Source organism: Cygnus atratus, chromosome 21, assembly GCF_013377495.2.
Source record: "Cygnus atratus isolate AKBS03 ecotype Queensland, Australia chromosome 21, CAtr_DNAZoo_HiC_assembly, whole genome shotgun sequence".
Classification (NCBI taxonomy): domain Eukaryota; kingdom Metazoa; phylum Chordata; class Aves; order Anseriformes; family Anatidae; genus Cygnus; species Cygnus atratus.
The window spans coordinates 1,397,160-1,418,121 of record NC_066382.1 but is presented as its reverse complement, the minus strand read 5'-3'; the positions used below and the strand labels follow the sequence as shown (position 1 = coordinate 1,418,121).

General features: G+C 45.0%; 1 protein-coding gene across 2 annotated transcripts in view; it reads left to right on the top strand.

Annotated features, from left to right (window-relative positions):
- The window catches only part of PRDM16 (PR/SET domain 16), a 290,489-nt gene that overhangs the window by 138,683 nt on the left and 130,844 nt on the right, over positions 1-20,962 (top strand). For both annotated transcript variants that reach the window (XM_035557638.1, XM_035557637.1), the window contains exon 3: positions 13,510-13,560. In XM_035557638.1, coding sequence (XP_035413531.1) covers positions 13,510-13,560 — 51 coding nt within the window. The remainder of the gene's footprint in view (positions 1-13,509; positions 13,561-20,962) is intronic.

Here is a 20,962-nt window from a genome sequence, read left to right as displayed (position 1 = left end):
TACAACAGGGCTTCGGTCTTTTTCCTGGGTGCTCCCGATAATAAATGGTGGGAAACTCGGTCAGGGGAGTGCAGCACCAGGAAGTTTAGTCACAGGGTTATCTGACGTGGTGCTTTCCCATTACTTGGAAATACCAGATGTGGGCAATAATGGAGAAAAAATTGTCCCTGTTTCAAATTTGAAGTCAATGGCTTAGCAGTACTGGATTTTTTTTTTTCCCCCATGGAAATGATGAGTTTTGGTATGGAGATTCTCTAAGCCGACCTGCCTGAAAATGTTTTTACGTAATTTTCTTCATAGCTAGCAAAACAAGCATATTAGGAGAGTTATAATTTTCTCGTGCTTGTTTCCTGCATGCCTTGGTGAGTGGATGAGAGGCGCTTTTGAGGCAGATTTGCTTTCCGAAACAGGTTGGACCAAACTGTACTGTGCTGTGAGGAAACAGCAGCAGCGGAAGCTGGTACGAGGCTGTCCTGCCACGTTTGAGGCGTTTCTTCAAGTAAATTATCAGATAGAGGTCAACTTGTGTCACCTTAACCATGACACAGCTAACAGAAGCCTTGTTTGTGAAGCAGCTGCTGATTATTATTGGTGAGCAAATGTCTTTGAATTTTATAGCTCCTCTTATCTGAAACTAATAAAAACACAATGCCAGTGACGAGTCGAAGGTCATCTCATCCCTCTGTCGAGGTATATAGTAAGTAGTCAGCAAAGCTCAACATTATACACACTTTTTGTCTGATATAGTCCATAAAAAATAAATGTTTCTGAAGGAGGAATGTAAGTCAAGGATGTATTCTGTCTTTCCCTTAACACCTAAACCAAAGTTTTCATTTTCTATTTTCACATATTGGATCCTAACCTCCGCTCTGCAGAAGCTAACCAAACAGGTGGCATATTTCAGACTCGATGAGGTGCCATTGCAGTTAAGCAGGCACTCGGATGGTTGTGAGTCCCTTTTAAAAAAATCAGATTAATAGAAAATCTATTGAAACAATCAAAATATTCACCTTTCAGGGAAGCCATTGTGCCAAGTGCAACGTAAGGAGACAGCAATAAATCACCATGCTATGCACCTCAAATAGATAATCAATTTAATTGAAAGCATCAATAATCATAGTTTGACATTTATTACCCTGTGGATGGTTTATCTTTTAGGCTAGGGGACAGCAGGGCAATGATGAATACCAGTTCTGCGATGGAACACAATTATATGGTGCAAGGAAAGGGATTTTATATTCTGCAAAAAAAAAGCAGTCAAATTCATAATTGAACCAGATTGCATGAAAACTGGGAAATAAATGACTCAAACGCATATCACTTGGATCCTAGTGTTACGGTTTGTGAGATAAAGTTGCAAATGTTGCTGTGTGTATGCTTTTTAAGTGACTTAGGACAGCGATGCTGCAAGGCCAAATCTGCCAGAAAATCATCTTTTTTCACACCTGCCTAGAAGAAAACCCCAAGCACGGCTGGATTGGTTCCCACTGCTGTGTTTTATTGTTTGTGCTCACCTGGTCGTTTCCTTGTGCATCCTCCGTGGTGAAAAGTACAAGAACAAGCAGCACTGGTTGTACAGACAGAAGGCTCCGAGAGCAAAAGAGAGGTCAGAAAGTAATCTCCTGTTTATTTTCCAGTAAAGGAGGAGTGCTCCTTTTCACCTCGGGAGCTGTTTCCATGTAGTGTGCCCAGTGTCCTGGCCAAGTGGAGCAGTGGAGCAGGAATAGCTGCTGAGCTTGGAGGCAAGTCCCTGGGACGGCCAGCAGACACCCGGTCCTTGCACGTCCCGGGAGGCTTTCAGGAAGGTGGAAACCCCAAACGTTTAACATTTAGAGCTGTAGAATAAGTTATTGCAAAAACCAAATTGTCTATGTTACTTGGAATGGTGCACTTACTGTGCATCAGTCCAAGCAGCTTATACCTTTTTTTTGGTGTGTTTTTGAGGCCTCTGTTGAATAGCTTGTACTTTGAGAAGAGTGAAGTACGCTCTTAGTGCTTTCACCAAGTAGTGCAGCCCGTGTAAGTTACTGTAAAGTTCTCTTTTTGCGATTTGAACCAAAACACGATTTAGAAACCACACTGACTGGCGCTGTGCTCCTGGCAAAAGGGAGAGCACAGCAGTGAGCCTCTGGGAAGGGAGGGATTAGTCAAGCTGAAGTAGTGTCCCACCAAATGTCAGCCAGATTATTGCTTTTGCATTTAATCTTAACTTTCATCTAACCAACAGGCTGCACGCCTGAATTAGGGAAGGGGGATAAACAACTGTGAATTATAAATACATGGACAAATTGACAGCCTTGGCTGTAGCAAAGCGGGCAATTGTATAACAGAGTATATTATCTTTCTTGGTTCTCTGCTTTATTCCATTGCTTATCCCAATCCTAGAAATCATTGTTTTACTGCTTTAAAAGAGATTCCTTATCTTTAAAAAACAAACCAAAAAAACAGCCTTACAAATTCCTTTTGTATTATAAAAACACACATCTGAAATACGAGGGATGATATTTAGGGAGCCTGGAATGGAAGGATGTGGTGAGGAGACGTCTTTGGAGAAATCCGAGACACCACAAACTCATCCCAAGCCTCAGAGTCCCCCTTGGAATTTTCTAAACTTCAGCACAATCCGCAGCACAATGCCAAACTTTCAAAGCAGTAAAATAGCCCTCGAAGAAATGTGTGTGAGCGTGCAATCGAGGATGATCGCGTTTTTCTGTGTAAAACCCGCAGTATTCGCCTTCCAGCTGTCGCTGTGTTTGCAGCAGCCGGGGCTTGGGCGGTGTCCAGCCTGGTTAGAGCAGGTGCCACGGGCAAACGTGGGGAAACGGCTGCAGCCTGTGGCTAACGACTTCATTGACTTCATCCTTCCCTTCCTTCAGTCAGAGCAGGACCAATTGACCCCGGTGACCCGGCAGCACAGACTGACAAGCATGCGGGAGTTCTGTAGCTTTTGCAGGGCTTGCTTTACTCTTTCTCAGTCCCAAGAGGTTTGGGGTGTTGAGGAAGACAAGAACCAAGTTTCTAAGAGTGTTAAGCTGCTGCTGCACTGTTTCCACAAAGCAATGGTTTCCTTGATGGCACGTTCAGATGATCTGGTAAGGTGAAATCTCTTAACTATGCTCAAATCGGTGGTTATTTACTTTGGGCTGGCAGTTAAAAAAGCACTTTACTTCATTAAACCCTCTTCAGTGGCTCTAATACGTTTCGTTTCCAGCATCTGGATACGTTGCAGACATTTCTTTGTCTATGAACCCTTGGTGGTAGTTTTGAAGACGTAAACTGAAGTGCTATTTGGCAAGATCGTGCAGGGAGCCATCTTCAAACCTCAACGTTCCTTTTGGCACAAGATTGAAAAACCCCTTGCAATCAATGCTCAGAGCCGGGTCTCCCCAGATTTTCTTCAGAACTGCACTTGGAGTGTTTAACGACCAGGAGGGCTGTGTGTGCTTTTTCAAAGCTCGTAATGAAAAAAGAAAAAGTGTGGGATTTTTTGGTAGTGTTCTGAACGGAGCTCCAAATGAAAAAATCCATTTTTGTTTTGGTGGCGAGCAACTGGAATTACTAAGGATAATAAAGGTGATTTTTTTTAGAATCTAGAATTACTAAAGATAACAACAGTAAATTTTTTAGGATCTATTAGCCATTTTGGTTTACCTCAGGAAAATTTTCTGCGGAGATTTCCAAATTTTCTGAGCAAGCACTCTGAAAGCCGGGCGCCCACGGCTTGAACCGTGCGGTCAAGAGGGAAGGAGCTTCTGGCAGGTGGCTTTTTGAAGTGGTTGGCCGCGAGGTCTTTTTGCTGGGAAGATGTCTAATCAAGAAAATGTGAGCAGACGGGTAATGGTCAAGTTTTGTGACCTCAAGAAATGAAGTGCTCGCTGCATTTATAAGCTCATTTCTCTAGTTATTCGCTGGCTCTTTTAATCAGTGTTCTCTCTAGGTTAGGACTTGCCTCTGTCTCGGGGAATAAAATCCCATTTCTGTCTTGGAGGCCAAAAGCGGTCCTGGTGCAGAGGGTGGGTGTTGCTGGCTCCTGTAAGAATTAACAGATCTCGTTTGCTCCAGCACACGCACGTCGGTAGCAGACAGCCCCCAGTAGGAAGGGATGTTGGGTGCTGAAGGTGACGTTGGAAGGAGAAGCGTTACGCGGAGAGATGGGAGGGTGCCGTCTGCCCCGAAAGCTGTCTGCGTGGTGCCCTTGTAATTCTCTGACCCACCAATTCCTGAAGTGGAGCTGGCTTACAAACTAGGTGCCAAGTGAAGCCACGTGCTCTCCGGTGGCATTCCCTGCAAAGAGGCGCCGGGCATTTATCCAGCCCTGTTATGTCGAGGCCCCGGACACAAATTCCTACCTGGGGAAGACATCAGCAGCCCAAGGAAAAAACAGAAACTGATTTCCGTTCGGACTCCCTGAATTCCTGTCTCAAGAAAATGCATTGAAATTGCCACCCACTCTCTGTCTGGCTGATTAAATAAAATATTGACCTTTTCCAAACACAATATTATCATTCCAAGCATAATATTATCCAGTTCTGTCTGAAACTGTTCCTACAGCTCTTAAAAGGGAACTCACCTGGCACCCCCTATCAGCTCAGGAAAACAACAGTGTCCCTTTTAAATAGGAGACAGATTGTGCCAGTGTCTGAAGTTAGTCTGCAGAATAATTCCATGTTAACTTTTCTTTATAGAGAATATAACTTCTTGATATTACTTCTGAAAAAAAAAGGAAGACAAAGTGCCTTTTTCTGTCCCCCTATTGTTTTTTTCCTCGCAGAAAGCATTACGACAGGGAGTTCCTCCCCAGGATAACCAGCCGATTCGGGACAAGTCCCTGTTCTGGGTCTGAGGGGCAGCGAGTCTGGAGGACAAGTGGCAAAACAGCAGCACAACCTCTTCTTGTGCTGGTCACCATCCTCCTGCTTTTCTTTCAGTAGCTACCTCTGAGATGGGCCCTGCAAAGGAGCACTGAATATCCGCGTCTTCCCCTAAAATAAACAGGACTTGAACCTCTCACAGTCAGCCTTATGTTTCTCTTCCAGTTCTTCTCAGGCTTTAATGGGCCATTTTTCTTACTGCATCGCAGTGCCTGGCTACGACCTTGTCATGTTAAAGTGGCAGTTAGGTTATCCTGCTGATGGGTATCAAACTGACATATCCCATCCTCGCTGTCTGAGTGCCAGGCAGGGATACATTCCCAGACAGCCCGCGCTCCCCCTGGACGGTACCAGCTATTAGGCAGGCTGCTGTTCTCATTCGTCCCTTTCACAGCGCGAGCAGCAAAACTAAGCTGCTAAATGAGACAGTGCATTTCCCACTTTAAACTTTTGAAATTGGTGGGAACGTTGCATATTGGCTTTATTTTCCTTCAAGTGTGATTAATGATCAAAAATCTACGTGTCACAGCCTAGCTATTTAGCTTTGGTGCACTACTATGGTTACAGGGAAGGCCATTATTTTGATGGAACTGAGGATAAGCTCTAGATATAGACACAGTTTATTGAGCAGGATTTTTGGCAAATTCTGTATGCAGTGAGCTGCAAGTTTGCTTTTATGTTTGTGCTTGTGATTTGACGTGCTTGCATGCGGGGAGCTAGAGCAGTTCCAGCGAGCTGAGCCATGCCGTGTTGCTGGGGCAGAGACAAGACTTGGCTTTTGGACCGAGGCAGGAAAGCGCGCCCAAGGAAAAATTTATTAGTTATATACTCTTTAAATGTGGTGAAACAATTCGTAATTCTTATCAGTGTCTCTTTAGGCTGCGAGGAAGAGAAAGAAATGAGGTCATTTTTCTCTGTTCTTTCTCAAGTCCTCAGCTGTGAGATCACTGCACTTAGGCACAAGCGCGCAGGCTGCGGCGCTCGGAGCGGGCGGTGGCAGAGGCCAAGGGCAGCTGCCCTGCTCGTGGCTTGAGACCTGGGGCAGAAAATCTGTTACCTGGCTGCCCCTTCTCCTAGCCCCTCTGTTTGTCAGCTGCAGGCGTGTGGAGATCGAGGTGCCGAGACTTTCCTGCTTCCTACAATAATGATGCTGGTCAGTGTCAGCGTCAGTGACAAGAATTTGTATATGACGAAGGGGATTTCGTGAGGAAAAAAGGAGTAGCGTCGATGTTGCCGCATTGGTTTGAAAGTGTTGAACCTCTGCCACTGAAGGAAGAAGAGCAGGGAGTTTCTGGAAGTGCTGCCATCGGAATTGGAAATGAATTCAGAGATACTCGTAATGAGAATGGGGCAAATCAGTCGGTTAGCTGTGTACGAACCTCACCCAAAGGGAGACACAGATGGCTGGTGTGCAGATGCCGAGTTATTCTGGGGACTAGGTGGTGTATTTGTTGAATCCATTTCAGTACACCTCTTCCCTGTGAGAGCATCTTGCAAGACGTCTCGGTCATCACAGGTGTGGTTGTATATTAGGATCTGAGTGCATTGCCCTGTATAGATCTGTATGCCCGTGTGTGTCCTGGATAAAAAGGCTGCAGCGTAACATGAAGGATGAGCTGTTCCGCCAAAGCCCAGAGGTCCCCATACGTCAGACCAAGTGCGTGTCAGCACTGCCATTACCAGATGATGTATGGTCTCCCTGTTTACTTATGATATTAGTGATCATCTTAACAAGCAGGTTATCAATATGGGAAGTACAGAGGAAGTTCATTTGTATTATTCTGTCAATATCAAGGTCATTTTTATAACTAAAAAGGGTTGAGAACAAAAGATAGATGGATCGTGTATGACTAAAGCTAACCGCCCAATCTATTTACATTGCTGCAAACAGCAAAGCTTGATCTGCTAACCAAAACACTGCACTTCACTCTCCAAGATGATTTTTTTGCCTGGACGATAACAAGCTGCAGATCCATTAAGCGATTGTCTCGTGTGATCCTGCAGCAGGCACGATGCAGAGCTGGGGGCCCGACACTTCCATTCCACTGCTGTTTTCTCTATGGATCGAGTGAAAATACCAGTGTTTTGCAGTTCAGAAGCACGTTCTGTCACAGGATCTCATATTTTCTCAAACTCTCCTAGTTATGGTCCCAGTTTTGAAGACGAGCAAACCGAGTAAATGCAGAAGCACTTCAATACTGAGGATGTCTGTTTTAATCCTTAGGCTGTACATACTGCTCTGCTAGGCAGACAGAAGTGTCCGTTCTTCTTTTCAGGATTGAATTTTATAATGGAAACATGCACCAAAATAATACTGCTTGCTTTATGTTCATAGGAATGGGGGAGGTGAGGGGTAATTCTTCTACCTGCACGCTGAGTGCACCTAGTTTCATTCTGGTGAATGCGACTCCTAACGCACACGTCAGGACTAGGAAAGGTTGCACAATTTCTCCCCAAAAAGTCAGGCTGTAGTTTATTGTAGCGGGACTTTGACCTGCCTGCACTTTGCTAGCTGGGTATCTAACATAACGCTGTCATCACTGCCATATTGAGACACAGTCGTGTTCTCAAACCGTGCTGTCCCTCTGGATTTCCTTCAACTCCTGGGTCACTCAGAATCTGAACAGAATCTGGACGTTTATTGTTACTGGTTTTGTGGTTTGTCCCAGTCATTTACCATCCCTGGTACTTCCTCTTCTTTCAAGAATCGCTTGCCTCGCAGAAGGGAATGCAGTGGGCGCATCTCCTTGCTGGAGCTCTGAAGGATCCCCTTCTCTGTTGTTGGTAAAGGCACTTAATTTAAGCAGTGTAAATAGGTGGCTATTAAAGGTGATGTCAGGTTGCTGAAATGGAGAAAAAGAAAAGAAGGAGGTTACACGTGACGGCCTGTGAAGGGGAAATGCATCTCTAGTTTGGATCCAAGGCACATGTGCAATGAATGGAATACATTCTCTTTTAGCAAAACTGCCAAATTATCAAGTGCATTTCTCATGCTCATTAACGCTGGACTTTTAGAACCCGATAAGAATGCAATATAAAATCAAACAGCCCCTAAAGACTGTGAGATTATATTAAATGCTCTCCTATCACCAGCCCCTGAGTGCTTGGCAAGAGAAATGGTGACATTTACTAATCAGTAGCCTCTCTTATTTGTCTTGGCTGAAAGTCTCAAGTCCTCAGCTTATTGAAGTTATTACAAATGCTCTCCATTAGATTCTGTTTAACTTCCTGGTATTTGCAGTTGAACTTGATCACAATGTCACGGAGGAGTTATGTCTTCAAAAAGTGATACAGAAGTTGTGATACCATGTATGTAAATTGCCTGTTTATTTCCTTTCTTCCAGCCTCTCTTCCTAAGCATATCCTGAGTGTCTGACATTGACTCTTTTCACTATTAACTACCCCTGACATCTCCCTGCTCCTGTTTGACTGCAGAGAAGTTCATTTCTTGTAATGTGAAGGTGATATTTCTTACTGAAACACGACTTGGGATATCCCTTTCTTTTGAACGCCCTTGAGGATGACCTGTAATGGTTCACCTCCGTAAACTGCATTCAGCTCTCCTGGAAGTCAGCAAACGGCACAAATTCCTCCGTAAGGCCACCCAGGACATGAGACACGAGCAAGTGCAGAGGTGTGCCCTGGGGCAGATTACCAGAAATCTGGGGCCGTGGATCCCTGCTAGGTTTGAATGTTTTTCATGCAGCGCTGGACCACCTTTTTGTTCAGACTTTCAACTGAAAAATAAATGGTTATCAAATGGTCTGTGGAGTGCATACCGTGGCTTTGCAGCCTGTTACTGGTCCACAAACCACAGTTTGGCTGCTCTAACTGTTCACAATTGTGCTGATTGCCCTTAGCAGTGACTGGTTGGTTTATTCTTTACGCTCTTTGCAGCCCTTGGCTTGTTCCTTGCCAGGCAGGGCAGTGCTCTTCGTCCTCCTTCCCTCACCAGCCAGGAAAGGAAATCCTTCCTCTCAGACAAGAGCTTCCCTCCTTTTCCTCTTAATTCCAGGCACATTCGGTTCAAATTCCCAAGACAGGATATTGAAAATTTCCTCGAGTTAACAGTGCTTTGCCAGTTTATTTACTACAGAAATTCTATAATTTTGTAAATTTTTGGCCAGAAAGGGCTGTAAAATCATTATATTTTAAAAACATGGCTAATAGAAACGAGCACTGTAGTGCTTCTACAAAACCTTAGTGCTTCTTGCGCAAGGTGTTGCAGCTCCTGAAGCAGTGCTTGGCCATCGTATAACGTTCAGGCAGAGGAGAGAACTGATATTTCCATTTGTATTTCAGGACTTGATAGCTCTGGTGGCAGTAAATCAGATTAAGAATTATTCCAATGTACTCAATAGGGGGAGGCTCCACAGTCTGTCCGGGCAGAAGGTTGAAAACTTTGCCTCCTGATTTACCGTATAACTTCAGGCAACTTTGGCACTCGATTTATGGGCTTTTCAAATAGTTATCTGTCTTCTGCAGAATTCAGAGCTTACAAAATTTACTGTTCAATGTTTTATTTTTATTTAAAGGTTGTTTGAAAATTGGCGTATGGGGTTCAACAGATTCTGTACTGGTTCCGTGTGCCGTTTTGGAGCCCTGTGGCATCCAGGAGAACGCCTGTGCTGGGTTCCTGGTTAGCAGCAGCGCGTTGCTGCTGGCCTGGCTCCGTGCTATAGGAGACCTCCGAGCTAATGCCAAACTTCTTCGAAGAGCTAGAAAAGCGACAGCTGTTGTGACACTGTTACGTTTTGCACAAATCAGCTTTTCGGTTTCGCTTCAAAATTGGCAAATAGATTGTTTTGAGAATTGTTATTAAATAAACAAAGCCTTTCCTGCTTGTGCATTTGCAGTCCCCAGAGCTGCTAATGGCAGAGTAGGTTGGCTCCTTGCTGCGGCAGCAACAGCGTGTGTCAGTGCGATGAGCAATGGTCTTCACGTCCCAGGCAAATGGTAACAACGAGAAACACATCGCGTGCTGCTTTTTGTGTGCACGTGTGTAAATTGTCCTTGGGCACCAGGGGGTGGGAGGGTTACCGAGATAGCTGCTACGGCCACGCAGATGGGCATAAGGCTGGGAAGATGCTCGGGGCAGAGCCACGTGAGCTGGCATCGGGAGGAGGATTTGTTGGTCCTGCGGCACACCAGGACAGAGCTTTCAGAGGAGTAATTCATGGGATTATGAAGAACAAGAGTTAAGTGTATCAAAGTGCTTGGTTAACTGTGTCTTGCCAACCTGTGATGTGTTGAGGTCTTCCTGAAGGATCAGCCAAGTTATTGACCAATGTGCTGTTATCCCCACGCCAGCTTTGCGGACCCATTGGGCTTTCTCTTCCCTTTCTAGCGCGGTGTAAACATGGAAATGCTTCTCGAAGACCAAGACTCACAGTGGAAGAGCAGGGGCAGGTCCTAGTCCGTCGTTGTCTTTGCCTTTCGGTTTGCTGAACACATCAAGCCATGCCTATTCAAGCTTTTTTTTTTTTTTTTTTTTTTAAATGACAGTTTATCTGAGCTCACGGAATGAATGGATAACGTTACTATTTACATAAGCTCATTGTGATCTGTCTCGGTAATGTAATCAAATTAGGGTTAACTGCAGCTGGAGAATGCCAGCTTGTAAACTGTTTTTCAAAAAGAATCACATGGTGTTACTTGACATGTTTAGTATACATTCAGGAGGCTTTGCAAAAATTATAGCACATCCCTAACTAATGTAAGTAAGGCAGGGTTCTGTTGCCACCAGTTCGCTGAACCCAGGAAATGAAACGCAATGAAATTCATCATCAGTTGGAGGAGAGATACCTCCAACCGGATCCCTCAAACAACTTCTGACGTGGCTGCTGCTGACATGTTGTCTTTCTTTTGGCTAAAATCAACATATCAGTTGATAGAAAAAGCATATGGTGTAAATTTTGAGTACATTTAAGAACATCTGTGTTAACTGCAAAACTGCAGCCCACTGTACACGTCAAGCACTATATTTAGTATTATGGCATTCACATAAGATGAAGTCCAGCCTGAGCTAAAATTACCCAATGAGTAGATTTTCAAAGTATCTTTTGTTATTCTTATTAATAAACATCACATCTGGTACTTTCTCCCTCTCTCTCTCCCTTTCTCTTGTTTAATTAGGAGGTAGTATTTGCATCCCAGCGTGTTGCGTTCATTGAGCTCCCCTTCTGCTGCGGAGATCTCCCGGGGAAGTCTTCGCCCCGCGGAGCTTGCGGAGTGCAGACACACCTGATGTGGCTGTCAAATTTTCTTCCGTCTAGAAAGGTGTTTTCAAACAGTTTCCATTCCAAAGTGGGAGTGCAGAATAAGGATTTTGTACTTTCCTTCTGAAGCCGGGAAGGTTTCTGAAGGCTCTGTCAGATCCCTGGTAAAGGCTTGACAGCTCTGGGCTTTGGCTTGTGTCTTCTGACAGCCTCGCCCCCAAATACCAAAACTGTCAACTTGTTCTAACGACGTGGGCAAGTAGGAAATTCAGGTGCCTTCAAGAAACGCAGAAACCCTGTGGCAGAACCTAGTCCCGTGCTTTTGCACCGCAGACGTAATCATCTTTCTTTTGTAAAGTCTGGTGTAAATGAAGGATGGAAAACGTAACAGAGTTTGAAATCTCCCACTTTTGCTAAAATACCTTTCCCTGCATGTAACTGCATACAGCTTGAGTGTGGAGATGGCTCCATCAGAATAAAAATTCTTCATGAAATCAGGGTTTATTTCCCTGGAAGTTCTGTAATGGAAGGAAACTGAAAAACTATTTCCCTTTGTCAAAAAACAACCATTTTGAAATACCACGAGTGAGCATTTAGATAAAAAGCCATGATGCTTTTCTGCAGAATTACAATTTCTGAATGTGTATGAAATACTTTTTAGAGAAATTCTGTTCTCTGAGAATTTTAAAATTTGGGATCTGCTATGAATTGAAGGGGGAAAAAAACGCTCTGAGAAACATAACTTGCCCCTTGAGCAGAGATCTCTCCAAACCAACAAAAGGAAGCTTGTGTTGGCATTTAGATTCAGACTCAGGAATTCCTGACTCTTAAGCCTGTTTATATAGGACTATACCACAGCCCAATTTGCACTTCATTTCAGTTTTTTTTTCCCCTCTACGTTTATGGTCATGATGAACGGGTGGATTATGCACTCTGAATGCACATACTTAACCAATTGTATTTAAAGATATTTTACATACAATAATTACAGCGAGGTGTCTTCGTTTGGAAGCAGCAGTGTTTTCGTGAAGGCTTTTCAGTCATTTAGCATCGTCCTGTTTATATCACAGCTCTGAAAGTTTCATGGCCTGGTTCTCAAAGGCTCTCACCAGTTCCCAGGGAAAGTAATGGGAGCCGGGATGCTCTGAGCCTCCGAGCAGCCAGCCGATCCCCCGCAACCTGGGGACCCATGCTCCCAGCTCTGTGGGATAGATTTTCGTGGTGGTATTTCAGCGTCTGCATGTGCACACGCAAGTGCACGAGCACACAGATTTTTATTGCTTGGGTATTCACCTCTTGGTCCTGTTTGCTTTCAGCTACTTTCCAAACCACAATTTCAGTATCTATTAAAGCTGTTGTAAAATACAGAATGGCTTAGGATTCTTACTATTTAAGACACGGCACGCTGTTATTACAGCTGAGCTTGGAAATATTTGCCAGCATTTCTGAAATTTGTAAATCGGTCAATCTCACCTGGACATGGTCAAGGGCGTCCAAGAACTTTGTGCCAAGTCCTCAGCTGCTGAAATGCAATAGAGCTGCCTTGATTTGGTGAGAGTCAGCTCAGAGTGCACCAAGAGAGGACTTGGCCCTTTCCTTCCTTCCTTTCCTTTTTTTTCCTTCCTTTTTTTTTTTTTTTTTTTAAAATAAATCTTTACAATGTACAACTATTCTCTTTGTATCTTGGGTTTCCTTGCAGTTTGGTCTCTGTTCCTTTGAGCTTTTTATTATTTTATTTTTCTGCTCTTCGGTAGCCAAAATACATTGCCCAGGCCTGGAAGTCCTGAGTACCTTGACCCTACCCTAGCACTTGAGCATGTGCTTAACCTCAGACATGTGAGATCCCCGCTGAGGTCAGAGAAGGTACTTAAGTACTTGGAGCCGGGCTGCTCCATCGAGCCCTCGCGTGGGATGTTTATCCTGATGGCGCTCTGCAGCGTTGCACGAAGCTTGGGTACTTGACCTCCCTGAATGCCTGCTGACCTAGATCTAATCTGAGGTGGAACACAGCCGCTGTCGGATGGTTTGTGTCACCACACCTCTGCTGGAGGAGGAATTAAAGAGTTTCCCGCACGGCTGCGGGAAGCGCCCAGGTGCCGAAGCACCGCGAGCCCCGACCTCGCGGCCGGTCGCTGGCGTGAGGATGCGGCCGCTCGGAGCCGTCTGGGAAAGCGGTGTGTGCTCACATCAGCCAGACCTGGAGGTGTTTTTAGAACCACAGAAAACCGTAATGTGTGGGAGAATAGGAGAATATGTAAGCGCTCTGCTGTGCGCCTTCCATCTGACTTCCCAAATGTCTGCGTCACTCAGTTGCAGTTGAGGGTTTTGGCCTTTGTATGGTAATAATAATAATCATCTTTATTATTTTATATCATTCTTAGCTGCAATTCAGTTTAATTTTTTTTTCTTCTTTTTTGTAGCAAATACTGACTGATCCTGAGGTGACCCCCCAGGAGGGCAATATAAAAAAGGTAGGATATGGATTAACCTCGTGCAAGTTGTTTTACTGTCTGGCTTTGGAATACACCTGGTTTCTTTTACCTCCTCCTAATTTTGAACAAGGGTGTGTATTGCAATAACGTCATGAAAGTGTTCCAATATTTGCTATTGCTTTTGGGGGTTAAATTTTGTGGTTCTATTGCCGTATTTTTCTGTCTTTCTGTGATTCCAGTATTTATGAAAAAAGAAAATAGCAGTGTGAAGTGTTTCTTGATTCAGCTACAATATGAAGAGCTACCAGTCCAAATCTAAAAACCTCATTTACCTCTCTTCCAGTAAAAGAAAATGTTGGTCCATTGTTAAAAGTGCTAAATTTTTAGAGGTCACTCCACCATGTAAATGTGGCTTGCGTGAAGTCCAAGGGAATAGGAATAGATATATGGAAGGATAAAATTTAACTAGTATGATGTATTACCAGCGCTTTTCATCACATTGTGATGCTTAAACTGTAATACTGACCAGAGAAAAATGTGCTCCAAATACGGCCCAGCTGTATAAATTTCTGCGTGGTAACTGCGAGGCAGCCTCAGCACTACATATTTCAGTAGCCAGGCTGCTGTGGCGGGTGGGCTGTTCTCGTAGCACCGAGGTGGCGTTCTTTCCGTGGCTATCTGCTGGTTAACAGCTTTCCTAAGGGAAAGCGTTTCAAGTCGCATTTGATTATAGCCTATCTGGATGTCTGCAGAGGTAGCGCGTCCTTGCTGAAATAATGATAATTCTTTTCAGATGTGATGGTCTTATCATAGCTACTCACAGTCCTGTTCAGAAATTATGAGTTTTTTAAAGTGGAAAATATTTTAAATGGGAGCTTGCAACAACTGCCTTTTTTATTCATGCGTTTAGGCCATCTTCAGTACTGCTTCTAACTCTGAAAGTTAAAAGGAAACACTTGTGTCACTCTGCCAAACACAGTGAAATGCAATACTTGTCAGGCTCCAAAGTTAGTTTGGGAAAAGATATTTCGACGCATGTCCGTTGTGGGCCGTTCTATTCTTACCGTCCTGAGAAAAATAAGCTCTTATTTTAGAAACTCGGGCTTCCACTAGGCAGTGTCCCTTGACCATCCGGTGACCTTGCGAAAGGACCTATCGCAACACTGCTGAACTTTTTACCTTGTTCATCCCCATAACTCACTTGGTGTTTGCCTCTGCCTCTGTGGGATCCTTTTGTCTGGGCAGACGTGGTGACAAGGTGGCAGGTTCTTATTATCACAACGCGCTTATCACAGCGATGGAGAAAATTCTCCGTGGCCCACGACTGCTCTGCTGTTTCTTTCTCAGTCTCTAAATACAATATCACGAATAAATTCTGCATCCCTGTTTCGCTGAACCTACATTACCCTGAAGTGAGCAGGCTTTGTATGAGACAATGGTGGAAGGAAACATTAAACTGGCAGCTTTATGTGTTGAATACATGTTTTTGTATTTAAGCTCCGTTACCTTTGTTTCAAAGCAGAATGTTGCAAAAACTACAGGTCTTTGAAAAACACCGTGTCCTTAAATATTTTCCTGGACAGCAGGTATAAAACTGGACAATTATGATATTTGACAAGGGGGGGGGGAGGATTGCCCTTCCACTTCTTTCTTTAAATGCATTGTAGAGAAGCACTAGTGGGAGTTTATGAGGTGATAAATTTATTGAAGGATGGGCAGTAGGGTTTTACAGCTAGGGTAAAAAAGGTCAAAGCAGTAAGGTAAAGAGTTCAAGTCTAAACTTTATGGCTTGTGAAAAGACTACTGCTAGACAGCTTTTCAGTCAGGAAAAAATGAAAAAGAATGAAAAACCATTCTGTACAATTTTTGAGGTATCTTAGAATAGTTTGCAAGCACTCTTTGCTATGTAGCGTTTTGCTCTGGTGGCACAAACCCTCTTGGGAGATTTCCTTTTCTAGCATCTCTAAATCATTCGGTTGTCATATCCCTAAAGACGCAATAGTTGAGATCTGACTTCAGTTTGTTCCTGTTCCTTCAGAGATGTGTTGGTGGTGAGAAGGTGACTGAAGACAGATGCAAGTGCAGCGGGTGGGCCAGTCTAAGGCAAGGGGAAGGAAATCAGAGCCCAGCCAAGGTGCCGCGATCTGCAGCAGCTCGCTTGATGGACTGCTGTATCACGGGCTCAGGACTGGGTGGTAACAAGGACTAGGGAGGGAAAAAATTGCTAGAATGAAGAGAGAACCTGTAAAACAGTGAAAAATAGATCAGGGAAGGCCAGCGTGATAGCAGAGAGATGGATGGAAGATGTACAGGAAGCAATCGCTGCTTAAGAACTGACCCCAGTGTTATTTCTGGTGTTAGGTTGCCAGAAAATAACGCTCTATTATGTAACCTTTCATAAATTAAAAGGCAGTGAAAAGTCTGAGGACACTATTATATTGTATAATAAAGCAGGCCTTTTTTTTGCTTGGAGCAAAATAAGAATGATTTTCCCACTATTTCCAGCATTTCTCAGTTTGCCTTGCTGCTGTTTCTGCTGGGACCACTAACACCAGAAAGCTGATGTTGTTGTCTCACAAGAATTAAGATTTCTAGCAATGCTATTAAAAGACCTGTGCCCAGGGTCATTTTTCTGTATGCTGTGCCATGGAACAACACACGGTGTGCTCCTACCAAGCTTCTCTTCTATCTGCTCTGCTTGCTGATGTTCAGTTTGACTTGCACAAACCTGCATCAACTCCTCACCCTGGTTTTTTCGTTTTTAAGTCATTGATTGTGAAAGTCATTGACATTTTTTTAGCAAACTGAATGCGTACACTCAGAGAGGTGCACAAACATGCGAGCTATATGGTGGGTGTGTATTCCCCATATATTCCCCAAACTCTTTTTTTTTTTTTTTTTCCCAAGCCATCTTCCTGCGCTCTGTTTATTTTGCTTACGGAGCAGCTCGCGCGTTCTTTCACTCCGAATTTTCTAAGCATCTCCACCGCGTTGACTGCGTCGAAGCACTGGCCCGTCACCATTATCTCCATTGTCATTTTGATTTAACGCTGTGAGGGAGATGAAAGATGCGGACTTCCTCCGGCAGGAAGCGAGGCCGGTGCCCGTTACGAGACGTGCTGTCCACGAGGAGCTCGGCGAGGTGTTGGTCTCCCCTCCCAACGCCGCCGCGTGCGGGTTTGGGAGCCGAGCACGCAGAGCTCCCGGCCAGCCCGGCCCCTCCGGTCGGGCTGTTTTTCTGCTGCGGTGACAAGAGACCTCGGGGACTTCTCTCTTCAGTAGACTCTCTATTTAGTTTCTGTTTACTTAGAGGGAATAGCCTGAGGGGCTACTGGAGAGAAAACATCTGTGGGAGATAATCTATAGAGTTATCTATCTATCACTCTTGTCGACCCTGTCTCCCTTGAGAGCAAGCTGAGAGACTTGTAATAAAAAGGCATCGCTGAAGAGGCTTTAGGGACAAATAAAGAGACATGTTAAGGGCCAGCTGAAAAAGGATAGAAGACATTATTAAAGCTCAATAGCCGTCTTATCAAAATCCAATAGGATAGGCATTTGGCAAAAGGCTTTAAATTTATTCTTTGACTTTCTCGAGAGCTCAAATTTATCCATTAACAAGAACGTACTGCACAGGGAGCGGGAGATGCTATCAGCTTCAAAAGAGTTGGATTCAATCTGGCATTGTTAAAAAACAAAACAAAACCCCAAAACTGAAGACAAAAACAATTTTTTTTTCCTTTGGCTGACTTCATACTTACATTGCAAACTACTAGCAGCCTGTAATATAATGCCGATGACATTATAAAGTAAAAGTAATTTATTCAGCACCTTTGCTACTTTTCCCAAATCGCATAGATTTTTTTAGAATACCGTTGTGCTTAGAAACTGAGTTAGATTAGAAATCTCGACCTCTGAGAAAGTATCAAGTAGTAAACACGACAGAGGCAGACGGAGAGCTTTTATTCCTAAAAGAAAAGTAAAAAAGAAAATAACGAATGTTTTGGTTCTGCAGATACGAGGCAGGATAGGTCCATAAATCTCTCTGGGTTTATTATTATATACAAAACGCTACAGGTCACAGGAACCATCTGATACTTCAGGAACACATTGTTCACACAAGATGATTGATTGATAATTATGATAATTTGCAAAATGATTATTTGGGTATTATAACCATAGTTTGTCCCACTGGATTGCTGTGAAGACATTTTCTATATCATGGGCCGTCAGAAATGGCCTCTGGCAACCGGGGATATGGAAAGGTCTGGTCGGTCTCTCCCGGTGGGATCTGTGGGACTGATGAATGATGACCCAGAGGAGTAAGAAATCAGACTTCAATAAGCAGTCAGGAAGGTAGTTAGAGAAGAGCAAGGGAACTGTTAACTGTCTTTGGTGGAGCAATTACGAGCTGGGCCATACACCCTCAGGCCTCAGCACAGTCTGTCGAAATATTACCCATGCAGGGAGAGATCGCCTTCGAGATTCTCGCTTGAGCTGTTTAAAGTTCCTGGATTTGCAGCACTTTGCACAAAAGATTCCCGTTTCCGTGTTTAACACATATTACGTGTTACATGTTCATTATATCTAACGAAAGATGTACTAAAACTGTTTCTAAATTTGATATAAGAATCCAAATCTCAGAGACGTTTCTATATCATTTAGTTGTATATATTGAGGAATCAAACCCAAAACGGTAGTGTCTCAAAACAGCCTTCGTACTTACCAAGAACCACTATTTACCAGCCTGAATTTAATCGTTTTGGAAACAGCATGTGCTTTTGCGCTCTTAGATTGAGCCAAAAGAGGGGGAGCGTGCTCCTGTGGGCTCGAGGGCAGCGAGCGCCGTGCGGGGACCGCGCCGCGAGGAGCCAAAATCCAGCTGCAGCGTGACCGCTGCCGTGCTGCTCCTATCTCCCGACGAGCTTCAGTTCGCCTGTTTTATAGGTTGTATCTTTATGAAATAAAGGTATGTTTAGCTGCCACAAACAGGGGCAGCTTTGAGTTGATTTTTATAATCTTTCCGTGAATAGGCTTGCGTCATTCCAGTAAGCCCTGGACAAAAGAGTGGACAGTTGTCTGAGGGTCTTTTTTATAACATTTCTCTCTTTCCATTGTTAGAGGGCTGCTAATAAAAGAACCAGGAGTCCATTAATTCAGTGAATGAACATATAGTAAAGTCAGTTCCCTCTTGAGAACAATAATGTTGCGGTCAGCTTAGGTTTCCATGGAAACTAAGTACTTCTAAGAAGTTTGCATCCTTGATTTTGCTGAAATGAAGCATGTAAAGCAAAAAGAAGGTGTAAAGCAGGCGGGGAAAAGTCGGCGAAGAAACCGATGGTTAGATTACGTTGCAGGAGGAGCACCGTGCGTTTAATTTCTGCGGTACAGTTGTTTGGGCTCGGTCGCGGAGTGCGTGTGCGTGACAGCTGAGTCCATAAAGGGGCCTGGGGGCCGAGCCCATAAATCAGGCCGACTTAGGGAGACCGGCAGCGGCTCGGCTTGCTCTGCCCCTGCCCGCGGTGCGTTGGAGGGAGCTGAGCCGCAGGCAGCACCACGAGATATACACAGTGCACCTCGGCACGGCTCCTGCCCTGCTTGCTTGCCGTGCTCTCGGTTGGCAAGGCAATGCAGAGCATGGGCTGGATGCGAACTTGTCATGTTGTTTTTTGGTAAATTAAGTTGGTTTTTCCTCCCTTCCGCTCCAGCGGAGTTCATGCTTGAGTCACTACACCCGGCAGTTTTAACCAAAGAGCAGTGATGGGGATTTGTTCTTTTCACGCTAACGCATATAACCCGCTGCCTTATTTTCTTGGGTACGTGAGTTAGGGTGATGAGGGGAGAGCGTCGGAGCCCTGTCACTGAGCTGTTTGAGCACCTCTACTGAACTCTGACGGTAAGTGTCCGTTGAACCCCAGGCATGGAGAGCTGCCCGAGGCCACCTCGCCTGCTTAGAGCCCCTCACAGACAAACAGCCTCCAGTTATAACGGAGCCAGCAGCAAGAAGGCAGGAGGCTGCCCCTGCTCCGGGCCCTGACACGGGTCCGGGTCTGGTCCGCGGGGCCTCGGCGTGGTCTCGGCCCCGCTGCGAGGGCAGAGAACAAAGACCAGAGCGCGCCGCGGGAGGTACCAGAAGTGTCCGAGTCGTATTTCAGCATCGGGGCAGCCTGGGCTAATTAGGGCAGAAATGATAACTCATTAGCTAGCTGGTCGTGTAATTCCTTCTGTTCCTGCCCTGGTAAGCGGTAACAAAACGCCGCACGCTCGGTTAGTCGGTGGCCATGGACCCGCGAGCGCCCGCCCGAGCAGCCAAAGTCAGCCGGGGCTGGGGTGCAAGGCGAGCAGAGCGGGCTCCCTGGGACATTTTGGCTGTTTTTCTGCTAAAGACATACGAATGTTTAAGGTTCATAAACATGTTTGTAGCTAAGAGCTTCCTCAATAGCATGAAGCCCACGTGTCCCAGAGAGTGACCCTCTCCTTACTTTTTACTTTCTTTGTTCGCAAAATCATTCACAAGCACGCACTGACGATTTGGCACTTCCCTCAGCCCTGCTTATCAGTCTGAATCTATAATTTCAGTGATTCCCTGCTAAGAAACCCACACGTGCTATCCTATTGAAATTCCAAATGCTCCACATACGTGTTTATTCATTTAAATCAAGCTTTGTTTTCAAGAGTTTGCATGTCTTTGAGCACATACTTTTTTCTTTTTGCTAATGAAATGAACTGCAGAATGAAAGGCTGGCATTTACGTGCCGCCTGTAAGACGATTACCAGTGAAATAATATTCTGGATGATTAGGAGGTATTACGGCCTCCACTCAGTTTAAAAATGCCAGAATGCCCCAGAGAGCCCCATGAATCTGCTGCCAGCCGGCCCCTGTCAGACCTGAAGGCAGCACTGTCTGGAGCCCAAAATCAACTTCAGGAAGGTCATGTGAAAGAAAATCCTCAGTCATCAGGAAGCCCTTGGCCTCGTGGCCTTTCTGACATTTTCTGACAAACCTTAAATCACCAGAGTAGACAAAACATCACAAATTTTGGAATGATAGCCTCTGGGATTTCAGAACTGTATGCGAGCTTCGGAGGGAAACCCCCACTTGGGCTGCTCCGCGGGTCGGAGGGCGAGCGTGCCCCAGGGGCCGGGATCGGGATCACCACCAGGTGCCGGGGCAGGAATTGTGGCAGAGCAGGGCATGGGACAGACAGCGATGGTGCTGCCGGCATGCGTGGGTGTTGCCGCTGGTTATTTACACCATGCCGGGAACATAACATCAGAGCTGTGAGAGTAGGGTGCGCCGAGTGGGGCGGGTTTCTGCTCCAGAGGGAAATTTGGGATTGGGATTTGTTGTGTATGTCGCGTACGGTACAGGAGCCAGGTGGCTTTATGAATAGTCAGTGAGCTTGGGGTGCGTGCAGTATCCCGTTAATCACGTTGTGCAGCT